A 16,317-nucleotide genomic window follows, 5' to 3' on the forward strand; every position below is an offset into this window, starting at 1 on the left:
CAATGCTGCTTGTCACTTGGCTTGGACCAAGATACTGAGGTAACGTGAGGCCTTATTTACAACACCACCGACTTTTAATTGGCCGATAGTTGGGCCCGATTTTAATAACGAAGAATCGGCCGATACCAAATCGGTGTAATGTGCGCACTTCTATACATACCCATACTGAATAACTGCCCGACTAAACTATCGGCCGAAAAAAATCGGTGGTTTGCGCCTAGGCAACACAAATCCGCGAGTCCAAGAATTCTGAAATTCTGTCCAAGAAACGTAGTTGGAGGTAAGATAGCCAGTTCCTCTGTGGTTGAGCACCTTCAGCCCTGATCTTTTTCAGGGCAGATGCAGGCCAAGATGAATTAAAAAAAAATAGTAACATACCTCCTGTGCTTTCTGCTCCTGCACCATCTTCTCCTGCTGCAGCCGTAATTTATCCCTCTCCAGAGCTTGAACCCTGGACTCCAGTTCCGCTCGTCTGTTGAGGGCATCTTCCAGCTCGGCGCGGAGTTGGCGGATTGACTCATCTGGAAATACGAGGCTAATTAGAAGATCAGGTCATTTAGCCTCTACTGCAGGAGCACGACCCTCTCTTACCATAGGAGGATTTGGCCGACATCCCCATGCTTGCCAGACAGATTGTAAAGGCCTGGGCCCCTATTGCGCTAAAAATTTTCAACTGCTTATCGCGATATCGTTTTGACAGCAAGTTCTAACAAAGCTGAAACGTAACTAAACGCCGCAAATGCGCCTATGTAAACGCTGACAGAAAGCTACTTTTTCTCAAACGCAAGTCAAAGGCTTCACGAAATCGTGCTGTGTTTTAGTAATTTTAGTTTCAAAATTAAGGTGTTCGGATATTTATTTTCATGGAAAGTGCAAAAATCTATTGTTTCGTCTTTGTTAGCACGTGAACTTTACCATGATACCGAATTTTACATCTGCTGAAATGAAAATGGAACGAGAGTTGCATGCGAAGATTTGAGATGCAAATTGCAACTTTGTTAAAATAATTTATATCTATCAAATGACTATTATGACTCCATACCATTTCTGGACTGCAGTTGCGAGGCCAGGTCAGCTGAACAGCTCCTGGCGGCTCCGAGTTCCTCCTCCAGCGAGCGACTCCTCTGCCGGACCAGCTCCGACTCCTTGTAGGCGGCGGCTAGCGAGCATTTCAACTCTGTGGGCAAAAGAATCTGATATTAAAAACTGTAGTACACTAACATATCTTTGGAGTGGAGGCGTATCGGAAAACGCAGCGTGGGACGTCCACCCACAAGGTGGACAGTCGACATCGTAAAGGTAGCAGGAAGGCGCTGAATGCAGGCCGCTACCAACCGGGCGACATGGAAAGCATAGCTTATGTTCAGCATGGCTGAGATGATGATGATGATAATGATGATTAAAAACTGGGCGAAGTAACAACTAAAATGAAACCGCTGATAATCATTGTCGTGAGTCGTGGCCTAAGTCATAGAAGTTAAAAAAAATTCTTGAGAAATTTGTATTTTCGCTAAAATTAATAGAAAATGGGTGTAGGTACCTATGAGTTTTCGGTCAGATAATGATGACTAAGAAGAGAAATATTTATCGAAATGGATAGTAGTCCTACTTAGGTTTCTGGCAAGTTGTCATTAATCTAATAATCTAATTATTTTTTATTATATCATTCAATCGGCAGACAGTGGTAACTGAGTTTTGAGAACTTGCCAAATGTTGGTCTCGAAGTGGTGGTAGGGTAAAAAGATTATGAGACACGTAGAGGCCCCTTAAGAGCAACTTAGTAAACTAAGTACTATTTAAATCTATATCTGTAAAAGCGAAAGGTCACTGATTGACTGACTCACTAATTACAAAATCTCAGAAACTAAAAGTGCTAGGAGTCTCAAATTTTGCATGGAGTTCCTTTTAGAACGTAGGTGCTTGGTAGGTAGGTAATTCTACTTATTGGAAATAGATAAACACATTCCTCACATAATATTTGGTGGAAAGGCGACAAAATACTCTATTTGCTTGCTCTGCAATAGACGCCCGTATTCACTAACGATGCTTGCTAAGTGAAGCAGCAAATCAAACGCACAGCGTTGAATAGAGCTCTGTGATTGGTTCGTGTGTCACCGTGTGTCCACGCGCACTGTGAGACCTCATAGTAATGTTTTGAATACGGGCGTAACAACTAATCTTTCGTATCTTCGCATACATATACTAAACATTCCGACACGCACACGTCATTTCAGATAAATAATTTTTATCCGTTGAATTCATATTAATACCAATCAGTTTCAGTGAAAGTTAAAGAAACTGTGCTATATTTTTCTTGATGTTTCGTAATACCTGTTGGAGGTAAGAATCAGTTAAAGCCAGTTTCTTTGTGGTTAAGGTTTCTGGGTGAAGCGACGCTTCCAACTTAGGACTTAGTATATTTATCAACCCGGAAAGGGATCGTAATCGTAACCGTATCAACTCGAGGCGGTCAGTGTTCTTTGTATGAAACTCCATACTGCAACGCACACTTATCCGCACCGTCATAAACGCCTCGCCTCGCCGTTGACAGCGCGCGAAAGACGATGACATCTCGCGAAAGGCGATACGGTGTTGATCCCTTTCAGAGTTGATTAGTCTGCTATGACCTTACTAGATCATCATCTGTTTTACTACAAAGCATGTAGGCCTCTCACTAGGTGAACCGACGATCTGGAGATGGTCGCAGGAAGCATCGGATGCGGGTAGCGCAGGACCGACCGTTGTGGAAATCCTTGGGGGAGGCCTTTGTCCAGCAGTGGACGTCATAATATGACTAAAACCAACGAATGTTGTCTAAAATCAAGACAGGAATCAGTCATGGTCATGGTCGCTTTTTAATTGGCAATCTCGCGAATTAATAGATCTTAATGGGTCTTATGGTTTTAATTGTTTGTCCTATTTCTTTCATTGAGCTAATCTAGCTTTGGTTCCCAGGAGATGAGGTCATTCAGAGGCATTAAAGTATGTTTTTGCAAACAATTTGGAACTGATATTTAAGTGTTTGGAATTGCCTTTAGAAGCATAATTCTCTCTAATTTGGCCTGTTACACTCATTACGCTGACCAGACGGGTTAGGGAGGCCTGATGTTCTCATGTTTGTCCCTTAGTCGCCATTTTTGTGAAATCCACAGGAAAAGTGGGAATGGTTTTATTCAACACGGCCTAGTTTAATATTATTACCTACTTATGGCTCTTTCAAATAAGAGTTTTTGAGATGAGAAGGAGCAATAAATTGTGCTTTGCAATGGTCAGGAACGCACACTCTGTTTTAATTGACATTTTAATTTCAACGCAGTTTATCATACAGTCATAGTATAGAAACAGTTTTCCGTGTGCGGTCCGGACGTCCGGCTCAAAACCACAGTCAAAACGTCTTTTGGAAGACTCCATAAAAAAGGAATGTTGACTTCAAGATCTCATCATTCTTCTGCTAAATCATCACCAGTCCAATCATTAAAATTTGTACAACCACCTTTCACCGGCCAAGTTTAAAAACTTTTTGAATTAAAGAGCTTTGTGACAGATGCAGTATTAGTCCACAAGAGCAATGCTCCGAAGCATTGACCTTGGTGTATTTCTGGAGTTCTTGTAAGGGGCTATTTTTGTTTTAAATTCTTTATTTGCAACCTTTTTAAAGGAACTTACACTCGTCCGAATATACTCGTAGCTTACTCTACCGCCACTTAGGGAAAGCATAAAATATCGGCTAGTGCTAACGCTAAGAACTCACTAGTCACTTTTGGAGTTTTTAACCACAAATTGTCCTAGAAGTTTAATAAGGCTCTAAAAGTTACACACGCGTTGAAATCTAGTTTAAAGTGACGTTAGAGACACTTAAAACAACTTTTCAACGCATGTGTACTTAGGGGATAACTTGATAAAAAGTCATTAGAAAAATCCGTTGTCTTTAATAAGTTAGCTCATGAATTTTGGTTTGTCACAGAAAGTCTTTTTTCTTCTCACCATTCAAAAATTATTTTTGCATGGGTCTTCAAAAGATTGGACAGACATGCATTTGCATCCTTTGCTTAGTTAGGGAACAGAATAAGATGGTACTGTGTAAATCATTATTTGATTTCCCACTTTAATTCTCTTCCCCAAAAACTTCTCGTCTAATTTCCCTTTCCCACCTGCATAAAGAGTTTAATGAGTGCATTTACTCCGAATTGTTTTTAGTTCTGGAGTGAAGCCAACCGTTCAATTTTGTGCTTTTGTCTGCTGTGTTACTGTGGGCTTCGTACGTGGTTGTGGACTTACTCATTCAAATGGTTTCATGGAATCCTAATGACGTTAATTGTGGTGAAGAAAAGCATTTCTTATGTACTTTACACTACTTTTCTTTGTGTTAATACCTATTTTAAAAACAAAGAAATACTTAAGCCACCCGAAGCAAAAGCAACTATGAAGCTAAAGTGACTAATTAGTTTTATTCATAGATGATGGATTTCCAACAAAGTGTCATCTGTTGAAACAGAGTAATCATTGTTTTTTATGCTTTTCTTATTTATGGCACACCACACAAATCTGCAAAGGGATACAAACATTGAAACTAATAACAATTTAGCCAGTCTTATCGAACTAGGACTAGAAAGCAATCTCTAACAGAAAACGCAGGGCAGTTTGTTTAAAATAAAAAGTGGGAATGTGGTTTGTATCTAAACCTAATGTAAAAGCAGGTGTAACTATACAGGGTGGAAACGATATTAAGTGATCTCACTCGATTATTTCTAAACTATACAAGATATCAAAAAACTAGTACTGTGTACTGATCCTGAAAGTGTTTCATGAGCTCTATCAAACGGTATTCAATAATAGGGTACAGAATAAACTGGATCTATCCTAAAATTCAATGTTTCCAGCTTCCATACATCTTTATGGTTGCTAGATGGAATATTCTAGTTTCCCAAACCCGTCAGCTGGCTAAGCGTGGAGATTTTAGTCCAAAGAAAGCTTCTGGTAAATTAGAGAGGGTCGTGCTCGTGCTCCTGCAATGGAGACTTAAATGACTTGATGATGAAATACAGCGCAGAGTAGAATTAATGCGGTCTTTTCATTTTGAAAAGTTCCGAAGTAATTACATAATAGGACTGGTTGCCACTAAAATATGTGACATTTGCAAGATTTGCCAAGATTTGTGTTTGCTTAGCATAGATACAGCGCTCGGATGATCTAACAATACACATTATGTGAGACGAGTAGAGTCTTACAGTTACTAAAGCCCGGTCTGCGAGCACGTAGGATTTTGTCCAATGACCCCAAGCTACCGATCCTTATCGCTCGCGCGTAATTATATTGCTGTCGTGACTGTGCAACGGGCGCCCGCAATGAGTGTGCGAGCGCGACAGTAACATAATTACGCGTGAGCGATAAGGATGGGTAGCTTGGGGTCATTGGACAAAATTCTACGTACTCGCAGACCAAACTATACTAACACTATATTTCTTGGAAATAAACCATTCATTTAAAAATGGTAATTGTCGGGTCTCTTCCTGATAAATCTAGGGCCCTAAGCAATTGTCTACTCTGTCTAATGCAGGGTTTCCCAAACTATTGGTCGCGACCCAGTCAGTGGTGGGTCGAGAGAGCGAACATAGAGTAGGCCTTGCCTGTAGAACGACACACCACCCTACCGATCCGAGTCCTTTATTTAGGTATATTGGTACGGTTAAATTTCCTATAGGTGGGTCCCGAGTTTGGGAATTTGTATTAGACGAGTCGTAGCCCAGACAACTTTGGGAACCACTGGTCTAATGGTTTATCCGGCCCTTATATTCCGGGGGCCCGTACCACTGATACGTTGATACGGCGGTAGAGTCTCCTGGCTTCAAGCTTTCTATCATGATCACTTTAATAATATGTTTTAACTAATCATCATCAGAATAACTATAAAGATAAGGCGTGCAAATGCTAACTAGTATTTAGGTAATAAGCAGATCATCATGTGACTAAAACCAAAGAAATTAAATTCTTCAGGGAAATCCCTTTGCCATGAGGCTAGACATAATTATTATGGAGTAGACATCGTGGAATTCCCTTTGCTATGGGACTAGACATAATATTATTATGGAGTAGACATCGTGCCAAATACTTGCAAATGTCAACAAAATGTTTCAGATAGGTAGTTAGTGTAATGTAGCTTGTCCCATAAAGTTTATGGCGGAAGATATAAATTCACAAAGAACAGCTGTTTAATACTTAAATGTCGCTAGCTCAACCAATATAATATTGGGGTAGATCCCCATCGACCGCTTGATTATTGCGAGAATTGCTCGTTTTTACGGCAATCCAGTTTTCGGTATCCAGTAATGCAGTATCCACCAAAACTGGACTGTTGTGTGAAGTGAACAGAGTTGCCCGTATGTGTGTTTGAAATTCGAATTAGAAATTCTAACGAATTCGTTTTTTGCGGGACACTGCAAAAGGGGTTGCTTATGTGAACGTCAATTTAACTATACCACGTAAACTACTAAACGGGTTCCTGCAATAAACGGGACATCTCCGTGGGAACAAGCCCTTATGGATACAAATTTTCGGTATTAGTCTGATGCCCGTTTTCACCATCAATCTCAAATTTTTAAGTGACCTCTTTGAAAACAAAACTCCCGTTTTGTATTACTTAAAAATTAGAGAATGATGGTGAAAACGGGCATTAGAAAAGTAAAAAGTTGCTTCAGTTGCAATTTTTAGTGAAATTAGTTTTCCAATGAAATGCTTTATCATCGTTAATCATCAAGTTATTTAGTCTCCACTGCTGACAGGATTTGGTCTGCACGTCCCACGCTGGCCAGACGGATTGGGAAGGCACATTATTTTGGCTATTGGCAGAAAAACAATATTTCGCAATCATGTGAGTCACTGAGAATTTAGTCTCATACACTATTTAAATACTTTAATGTTGCGAAGGTTGCAACTTTCTTTTGTGGGATAAATATAGAAAGTATTTTCATCCGAGTGTAAAGTTAGTGACGTAATTTTAAAATTAGTATCACAATAAATGTTTTGTTCCATCTACCTTATATTGTCGATGTGTTTTCATTGTTATGATTATGTTTACTTTAATAGACATTAACAATATCATCAAAGTAACCAATTGGCACCTTTATTATCTTGTTCAAAATAATGTTTTCCAAATTTAATTGTACAGGTCTTGGCTACGTTCAGTGGTCTATATGGCATACCTTTCATGAAGAATTTTCTGGTTATGTGTATAAACAACATAATTTTACATGATTTGAAGTTCAACAACTACTTGTGAATAATCATGGCTCGAGTCATGAAATCATTATTTAATTTTATCTTTTATCTTATAAATCAACGGTCAAACATTTCACATGTCAAATTCAAATAATGTACTCACGTTCTATCTCCCGATCTTTTATCTCTATCTCCTTCCTGTATTCCGCTATCAGCTCTCTCGCTCTCTCCGCCTCCCCGCATCTTGAATCTGCTAATTCTGTGAGGGCGGTGACTTGGTTCTGGAATTTTGACTCCTGGCTGACCAGGGTTTTCCTGTAAGAACAGAAAAGATAAGATGAGATGGGTCGCACATTTAAGGACGAAGCACACCTATTAACCCTAAAACGGATCGTAACCGTATCAACTCGAGACGGTCAGTATTCTTTGTATAAAACTCCGTGCTGCAACGCACACTTATCCGCACCGTAACGTAAACGTCTCGCTTCGCGGTTGACAGCGCGGCAAAAGGCGATACGGTGTTGATCTGTTAATAAGTGTGCGATACACAAAAATCATCGTTAAATGCATAGACCTTGACTATTTTGACAATACCCCTGTGACACACAGTAAAAATGTGTAAGAGAAGATAATCAAAATGCAAAAACTATTCAATTTTGTTCAATAACTACTTTTATTTCTGTACTTATGATTAATAAATAATTGTAAATTATTATTCGGAACCGTAACTCCTAAATTTCACAGGCTAGTGATTATAATGCTTATTGTATAAAATAAATTAATTTCGGGCCCCGATCGCGGGAAAATTTTCCAGCTGCAACGCGACTGGACGACGCACGATAATCAGCTGTTTGACAAATCCGTATCGTAGTGTCGTTGACGGCTAGTTCAAACGAAGCTGAGACGTAAACGACTGGAGATGAAGCGCAAATGAATTGGAGGCATCACAAATTAGCGCAGTCGGGGCACTGGGCTCTTACACAGAGAGCCCGATGGAAAAATGGCGACTGACGTATCCCTTTTCTATTCAACATGATTCCAGTATAGTTTAGTAAATATGCATCAGCATTCCAAAAATTTGTTATTTCATTGAATATTCCACCGGAACTGCGTGGGAGCATCAAAATATTTGCGTTACCAATCTCTGCCAATATTTTATATGTCATAAACATGTTTGAAGTCCTGTTAAAACTGTTATCGTATATTTAGGGGGCTTTTTATTATATTCATAATGTTGTTAACATGATTTATGATCTTGACAGTGATATATTAATATCTACTTCCTGCCACATCATAAAGAAAAAGATTACAAAATAATAAGATCTGATAGAAGAACCATTTTTATTTTATTGGAATCAACAAAATAAAGTGGCGTAAAAATTAGAAGTTTGGAAGGTTTTTATGTTGATTTTGAAATTAGTTTTTAAAAGTTACAGTAGTGGTGGGAAAGGGGCCGTTCAAGTATTACGTAAGCAGATTTCTTACCATTTTTTACCCCCCCGCCCCCCTTGTCATCAAAAGTAAGCAAAGCACTTACCCCCTCCTCCTATGCTTACGTAAACATTTTTAGTTATAAATGTTTTTTATACGGTGTGAGTCACGTTAAAGTGTACATATAAAAATAGATGAAACTAGATATTCTTATCGACAAAAAAGAGGTCAAAAATTTTTGATATTTTTTTAAAATTTTTTATAGAATTTTTTTTCTTCCAATTACTTATTGTAAAGAAAACGTAATTACTTTTAAACTAAGCGGTATATCCTGATAAAGTAAAAAAGTAATAATGCTAAATAACAGGCGATACTAAAAAAAAACATAAAATATACAAAAAAGGCCAACAAATAATAAAAAATGATACTTTTTGATCAAATAAAACTGCTTTTAAATTCGTGTTTTTTTGGTTATTTAATAAATTTCTCCAAAAAATGCCAATATAACCGGTGGTTTTTATTACTTTGTATTATTCTCTATCGTATTACCTTCGTAAAACCAAAAATCGCATGTCTCTATCCCTATCACAACGTTTGCAATGATGAAATAAACTAACGATGACGTATTCATCATCTAGACCCCCCTACCCCCCATGTCATCCAAAATAAGCAAAACAGAGACCCCCCACCCCCCTTGGTGCTTACGTAATACTTGAACGGCCCCAAAGATGTTGTTTCCAAAGTAACGAACAACAAACTTTTAATAGGGCGCAAACCACATTACTAAAAATATGAATGAACCAACCAAAAATCTTTTACTTTAAACCAGCCAAGCTCAAGTGCAACGAACAATCTATTTATTTTCGAACGTGTACCTACATAAAATACTTTTAAATAGCCATTTTTATGAACAATCATCTTGATGAAATTCTACCATACCAAATAAAGAACACACACAAAGGGAACGTTTTATCTAATTATATTGAAACGGACATGATGGAAAGAATCTCACTGTGTCTTACCACAAGCCGGACTACAACTAACGATAGAATAAAACAAGAAAGAATGGGACTATTCCTCCTCTCACCTCTCGTTCCCACCACCTCACCTCTCGTTCCCACCGCTGCGACTCCTGTGTAGCCAGGATCTACAGCTTGACCGCCAATAACCCAACCAGTGAAGGTCACGTTTGTCCCGGGGAAAAGTTAAACTATCATTGGACCCGCAACGAAATTAAGCAGAAGAACATAGGAGGAGTTCGAAGTTAAGGTTCGACTTCCCTCCATTGCAAAGCGGATGACAGGTGACAAACAAAGGTTTAATAACCTTTAAGAAAACATTATGCACCACGGACAATAAATGCAATTAAAGGGACCATCTTCTGAGCAATTAGAAATTAGCTGTCTGCCAATAATATTTGCACATAATCGCTTTAAAGCACGGATTTTTTTCCTTGAAACAAGAAGAAAGAAGTTGGTACAAGTAATGTACTAAAACTAATAGTACATGACATGTAATGTAATGTATCTTTGATACCTACGATAGTAATGCGTCTAGATGTAAAAATAACCTAGATAAAACAAACTGCGAAGGCCAGAAGTCTGGTTACGAGTGCAACCTCAAATTTTTCATTCAAAAATAATCTAGACCTTTCAACAAACTCAATCTAGCTAATGTTTTTGGCTATAAATAATTCTAGTAGGTACATAGATAAAGTCTGAAATGTTTATAATGAAGCCATAAATTAGGATTCAGACTGAAAATATCGTGATTCCAAAAGAGTTTACGATAGTATTTTTCACTGGGAATGTATGGCAAACATACAGGCGTTGATTTTGTTAATTATTGGTAAAACAGCAGTTTTTATTGCATTAAACTTACATTTGCGAAAAGAGAGAGGTTAAAAGAGAAAGAGAAATAAAAACACTTGATTTTAAAACAATCAGTTTTTTGATACTACATTTTTATTTATTGGACATTTGATCAAATTCAATACTATAGGTTCGTATTTTAGAAACAAGAGAGTTTGTATGTACAATTTAATATTATTAATAACTGTAGCGAAGTCTGTTTAAAAGAAAATCTAGACTTAGTTCTTGATTAAAACCAGATGCAAACACTTGAGATTTTTCCGTCTATTTTCGTACTCAGTAAAAACGATTGTACTGTTTAAGAAAAGCATTTTAAAAATATCTCGTTACAAAATCAAATGACCTAACTTTAGTTTAAAGTACTTAATATCAATATTATCGTGATGTACTGATAAAAAAGTTACGAAAAAATGCCGAGCTTTTAAACTTAGCTTTTCTTAGTTTGTGTGTGACCATGTTTGTAAAATGCCCAATGATATTTTTCTTTATTATCTAGTAAGTACGAGTATCATATTGAATTGAGAATGCCTAAGGACATTTTGTTCGCCTTTGTACCTACTATTCAATGTTAAAATGACTTTGAAACAAATAAATTACAACTTTTAGATGATCAGTTGGCCGTTAAATTCTTAGATTTTTCTCTCATAAAAATAGATCGAACATTTTCAAGGTTTTTCCTAATGGAAAACAAAGTGCGGTCTCTTTAAAACAATTAGCAACATGTGTTCTAGTACTGAGAAGTTTAATTTTAGCCATGCCTCTTTGTCTGCTACAAAAAATACGCATTTAGTGACGCGTAACTAGTATTCTACGAATAAATGGCGCATAATATCTCTTAAATCTTTTTCTAATGCTTTTTTGAGTCTTTAATACGCATTATGGTTTGTTTACAGTATCATATGACCGCATTTAAGAGGTTAGAATATTTCGCGCGCTTTTTGACAGCTCAAGGACGCCATGTTTGACGCACGAGCGTTCCGTTTTACGCTGAGTCACATTTATTTTCTACAATGTTTTATTTAGTTCGCGTTCATTGTTGATGTTTTTATTTCCTTTTGTTTTTAACATGGTTTATGGATATTTTGGGTTTATTGCACTTAGATTGAGTGAAACAAAATTTATTTTGTTGTGCTAAGAAATTGTCCTTACTTTGTGTGATTCGTTCAGAACAAAAGCTTAACTCGATTTAATTCATGCATTGGACTTTATTGGGGGAGGCCTATGTTCAGCAGTGGACGTGCTGTCCTGTGGCTGTCCAGATGGAAGCTTTTATAATGTGTAAGAAAAATGAAGCAAGTGTGGTTTTGTTCCCCAGTCAACGAAGCACATGATGTCGTGCCCTGCGTACCCAAACAACTGCACGCAGGAAGATTTAATGAAGGCTACTGACAATGCCACTCTTGTAGCGGAGTTTTGGGCTGACACTATGGTGTAGGTTTGATGTCTACACGACAAGACGAAGAAGAAGCAAAATGAAACAAAACAGTGCAGAATCACTTAAGTTCTCTCAAAAAATCCACGTGAAGTTTCATTATAGTGCCACATCTTATCTAAACTCAAGGAAAAGGGGGAAAACTTACTTATTTAATTAGAATTTGTATTCAGCTTCCATAGTCCCCTAGACAAGACTAAGGCTGAGTTGCACCATCTTACTTTAACTTTGACAAACGTCAAAAATCTGTCAAACTCCATACAAAAAACACCGGTTATTGTTATTGTTACGGTTAAAATAAGGTGGTGCTCTCAGCCTTAGTGGCTTTTGACAGTGTTGTAATTTGGAAAACCTTTCGCTCAAGCGTTTGTAGTTACTTCGCTCCGTGAAGTCAAGAAATTACAACTGTCACTTGTCTAGGGGGGCTGGTATAATTACTGACACTGGCTAAAGAAGAATGTGTAAAAAAAAACCTCACACAATCTTTTGTTTTCAGTTTTCGTTCGTTGTTTTATGTAATCGATTTCCCTTTTATAAATAGAATCGATTCGTAATGCGATTCTGGCATCGCTTGCTGTTGGGATGCGATTATCGGTTATTCATGCATTATATTGTAGCCAATTGCAATATGAAAAATAAAATAATGCAATCAATTTGCAACAGATTGAGCCTTGAAGTTTAATTCTTGGTTGAATTAATATTATTAACTAATTCAGGCAGGTTTAAATAATACATAGCAAGAAACGGGACTATTCCCACCTCTCGTTTCCACCGCTGCAACTCAGGCCCGGTTCCAGCCCTCAAAAAAGGTTGTGGGCACAGCCACCAAAAATTAGCAAAATGAGAGTTGGATTGGAGTACGAACTCACTCATGAACAATCATGGACTTACCTATGTTTTGAACAATTTTTTAATTTGATATTTTTTACATCATCAAATCAATCTGGACTTGGGCAGGCCAACCGGTCATTATGAAAATCATTGGGGGAGGCTTATGTTTAGCAGTGGACGTCATATGGCTGAAATGACGACGATGAATAGAACTTAATTGTACAAACATGTTTACAAATGAAAAGCACAACAAGACGTCTGTGGCCGGCATTAAATGGGACAATTTGTATTTATTGAAACTGAAGGGAAAGGGCGAAAAATTATGTATTTTATCTTGTTTTTTTATTGTTACTAGATGTTTGCTCGTCATAGCCCGTCAGCCCCCTGAGTTTTAAGGGGTCATGGACAGCTATCGATAGCTCAAAAAGGTTACTAAACCTTTATTTGTCACCTGTCATCCGCTTTGCAATGGAGGGAAGTCGAACCTTAACTTCGAACTCCTCCTATGTTCTTCTGATTAATTTGGTTGCGGGTCCAATAACAGTTTAACTTTTCCCCGGGACAAACTTGACCTTCACTGGTTGGGTTATTTGCGGTCAAGCTGTAAATCCTGGCTACCTACATAGGAATTGCAGCGGTGGGAACGACAGGTGGGAATAGTCCCGTATCGATACAGCTACGTTCGCTGTTCAAGATTTGTTTATAAAATATTCGAAACCACCACGTGTCGTAAACATAGTCTATTTTTAACCACGTCAATGATTAATGGTGGGAAGTCTATAAATAAACTGAAATTTTGATCGACAACTTCGAAAGTGTAGACTTCTAAGGTCATCCTTACTAATATTATAAAGTTGAAAGAGTTTGTTTGCTTGATCGCGCTAATCTCAGGAACTACTCGTAATACTGGTCGGATTTGAAAAAATGTTTTTGTGTTGGATAGCCCATATAATATTGAGGAAGGCTTTAAGGTAACAGCACCCTACAGCTAATAGGAGCGGCGCAGTAAAGAAAAATGTTGCAAAAACGGGATTAAATCTATTCTAACTAATTTTACAGGTAGGTACCTACATTACGAAGTACGGGCAATGTAGAAAAAGTATAAATAGTTGAGTGCAATAACATCAACAACGTCTTTGTTTGATTTAGAAAGGGGATAAGTAAACAAAGAAACTTATAAACATAATTTGAAAATATAAATAAACGAGTGACGTAGATTACGTATTTTCCTTGAAATCAATTTCCAAACAAACAAAGTAATATAGCTTGAATTACAAGAAGAATGAGGTCATAAAGTATGAGAAAATTTCGGCAAAAATTGACGCTAGACTATTTTGTTTAGAAACTTTTTTGTTCGTTACACACAAAATACAAAGAATGCAAAGAAAATAGACAGGATATCAAAATAAAACGAATACTTACTTATTATCTAAATGCTTTGGCTCACTCTCCACGCTCTCTTCAAAGCTCTCCTCTTCTTCAATTTCTTCAATCTCCTCAATTTCTTCGATTTCCTCAATCACCTCCTCCTCTGTTTCACTCTCGGTCACCTCACTCTCACTCTGTTCACTCTCTTCCACTTCCGCACTTTTACCACACGTAGTGTCATCACCAGACTCATTTTTCTCACCATCTATAAAACCACTGTCACTGTTGTCACTAGAAATCCTTTTTAGAACGTCCTCACTATCATTTTTCGGCTCAGTCACTTCAATTACAGTTCTATTCTCGTTTCGGGACACGTAGTTAACTTCGTCGTTGTCAGGCAAGGAGTCTTCCAAATATTCTTCCTCTTCTTCTTCAGAGGTGAGAGATTCGAATGTAGAGTCCACTTCGTCGTCCGTCTGTTGATCGCCATCGTCAAAGACTATGTGTTTTCTGAAGGTTACTTTCTTTTTCCCGCAGTCCGAGCGGTCATCATCCGAACAGCCTTCTGTATCCGACTTTGGAGGCTTTAAATTTGATTTTTTAATCTGCCCTGGAGACTCTTCCTTGGAATTCGTTTCTTCAGTATGCAGCAGTTTCTCCAATTCACCTTTCAGGTCACTTTTATAAGAATCAATGTCAGTTCTTTTGTTTTCCTCAACAGTTTCGTACACCGGCTCGTTTCTGCCGATCTTACTGTCATTGGCCCCCATCTGTGTCTTGTTATCATTAATCTCATCGATAGTGCAGTCTATGCTCTTCGCAATCTCGCGCAGCAATGCTTCAGCATGGCGTTTCTCGTCCAAAACAGAATCAGAGACGTAGACAAGCGACACGTGTTTGTCGACGGGCTTGGTGTATTTTTGCAGGACCAAAGCTTTGACGAACTCAGCTGGATCGCCGTGCGCGTCCGACTCGCAAACTTCCCCGACTATATTTTTGGTATCCGCCACGTCACTCGCGGCTGACTTGCTCCGTTGCAGATTTGTTTGCATCTCTTTCGGCGGCGAAACGCGGCAGGATTCAGCTCGCTTCTTTTTGTTCTTCCTTTTCTTTCCGGCCATCATTTGGAGGAGAGCGCTGACTCTGGTTTTCTGGGCATAGTCCACTTCAGGTATCAACAGGTTGACTACATCTTTCCGTGCTGCGGTTTTGTCGTTCGTTACATCACTGTCGGTTCGGGAAGCGCGCGCGTCTTGCTCGGGAGACGTCGGCGGCGTTCGGGAATGTTCGGGCGCGCCGACCTCGGCCTTCCCGCCTTTTCTCTTGAAGAAATTGAACATGGCCGCCGCGTTTCACCGCTCAGTCGCGAGCCGGTGCCATGACTGTGTCTGTCGACGGTTAAATTGGGACTGCACGAAAATAAATGGGAGTTAGGACGCGTTTTTTTGTCCAGCTGACATTTCCAGAGGACTTTGAAATATGATGGCTGCTTATTTGTTTTTGCGTACGATAGATTTAGACGCTGTAAATGTATCAATAGTGGCATGTTAACAAGATACATTTGATTGCATGTTTTGATGTTGAAGATCAATTCGCGTTGTTGGGATGACTTTAATAAGATGCATTCTCGACCAGTCAACATTTAACGCGCTTGGCATTCCAAGGAAACGTTGTTTCCAATTAAAAATGTTTGGGAATTATTAATTGAATAGTTAAGAAGATAAAATACTGCTAATTATAATTAAACGATACAAAATGGATTGGCACGTACAAATTAATGTTTATTTATTGCAATAAATACAAAATGTCGAGTAGATATTTATTTATTACTTACTCGTGCAAATATGACACAATTAGGTATTAATTTATTACAAGCAAAATAAACAAAACTTTAAGGTTAACTTCTCCTAAATCATAAAAAACACATTTATTTATGCAAGTAGGCTTCTAAAAAGCACTCTTACACGTCCCAGTATTAACCCTACCACTATTTCAGGTCAATAAATGGGCCAGTGCTGAGAAGAAGCAGCGCAAGAAACTCAGTCACTATTGTCAGCCTCTTTTTCAAGGGTTTACAAAGTTTAAAGTAGTTATATTAATTAAACAGAGCATTATGTACTCGAGAAAAGCTAAGCGGGCGATGCCACGGTCTGAAAAATTATGTGTCCT

At 38.2% G+C, this 16,317-nt stretch overlaps 1 protein-coding gene across 1 annotated transcript; it reads right to left on the bottom strand.

Moving 5' to 3' along the window:
* Nucleotides 1–2,263: 2,263 nt before the first annotated feature.
* On the bottom strand, nt 2,264–15,575 carry LOC135085938 (myb-like protein V). The gene is made up of 3 exons (XM_063980722.1): nt 14,203–15,575; nt 7,379–7,530; nt 2,264–2,331 (listed from the first exon to the last, which is right to left on the bottom strand). The coding sequence occupies exons 1-3, from the start codon at nt 15,486–15,488 to the stop codon at nt 2,264–2,266; spliced, it is 1,506 nt and encodes a 501-aa protein (XP_063836792.1). The 5' UTR covers nt 15,489–15,575.
* Between the last annotated feature and the right edge of the window lie 742 nt (nt 15,576–16,317).

The sequence above is a fragment of the Ostrinia nubilalis genome, chromosome 30, assembly GCF_963855985.1.
Source record: "Ostrinia nubilalis chromosome 30, ilOstNubi1.1, whole genome shotgun sequence".
In the NCBI taxonomy this organism is placed as follows: Eukaryota; Metazoa; Arthropoda; class Insecta; order Lepidoptera; family Crambidae; genus Ostrinia; species Ostrinia nubilalis.

Excerpts from the sequence above, each read along its gene's own strand:
- LOC135085938 (XM_063980722.1), bottom strand. The coding sequence starts at position 15,488 with ATGTTCAATTTCTTCAAGAGAAAAGGCGGGAAGGCCGAGGTCGGCGCG. Across the intron at positions 7,531-14,202 it reads CCAAAGCATTTAGATAATAA|GAAAACCCTGGTCAGCCAGG; the intron begins GTAAGTATTCGT and ends CTGTTCTTACAG. Across the intron at positions 2,332-7,378 it reads AAAAGATCGGGAGATAGAAC|GTATTACGAAACATCAAGAA; the intron begins GTGAGTACATTA and ends TACCTCCAACAG.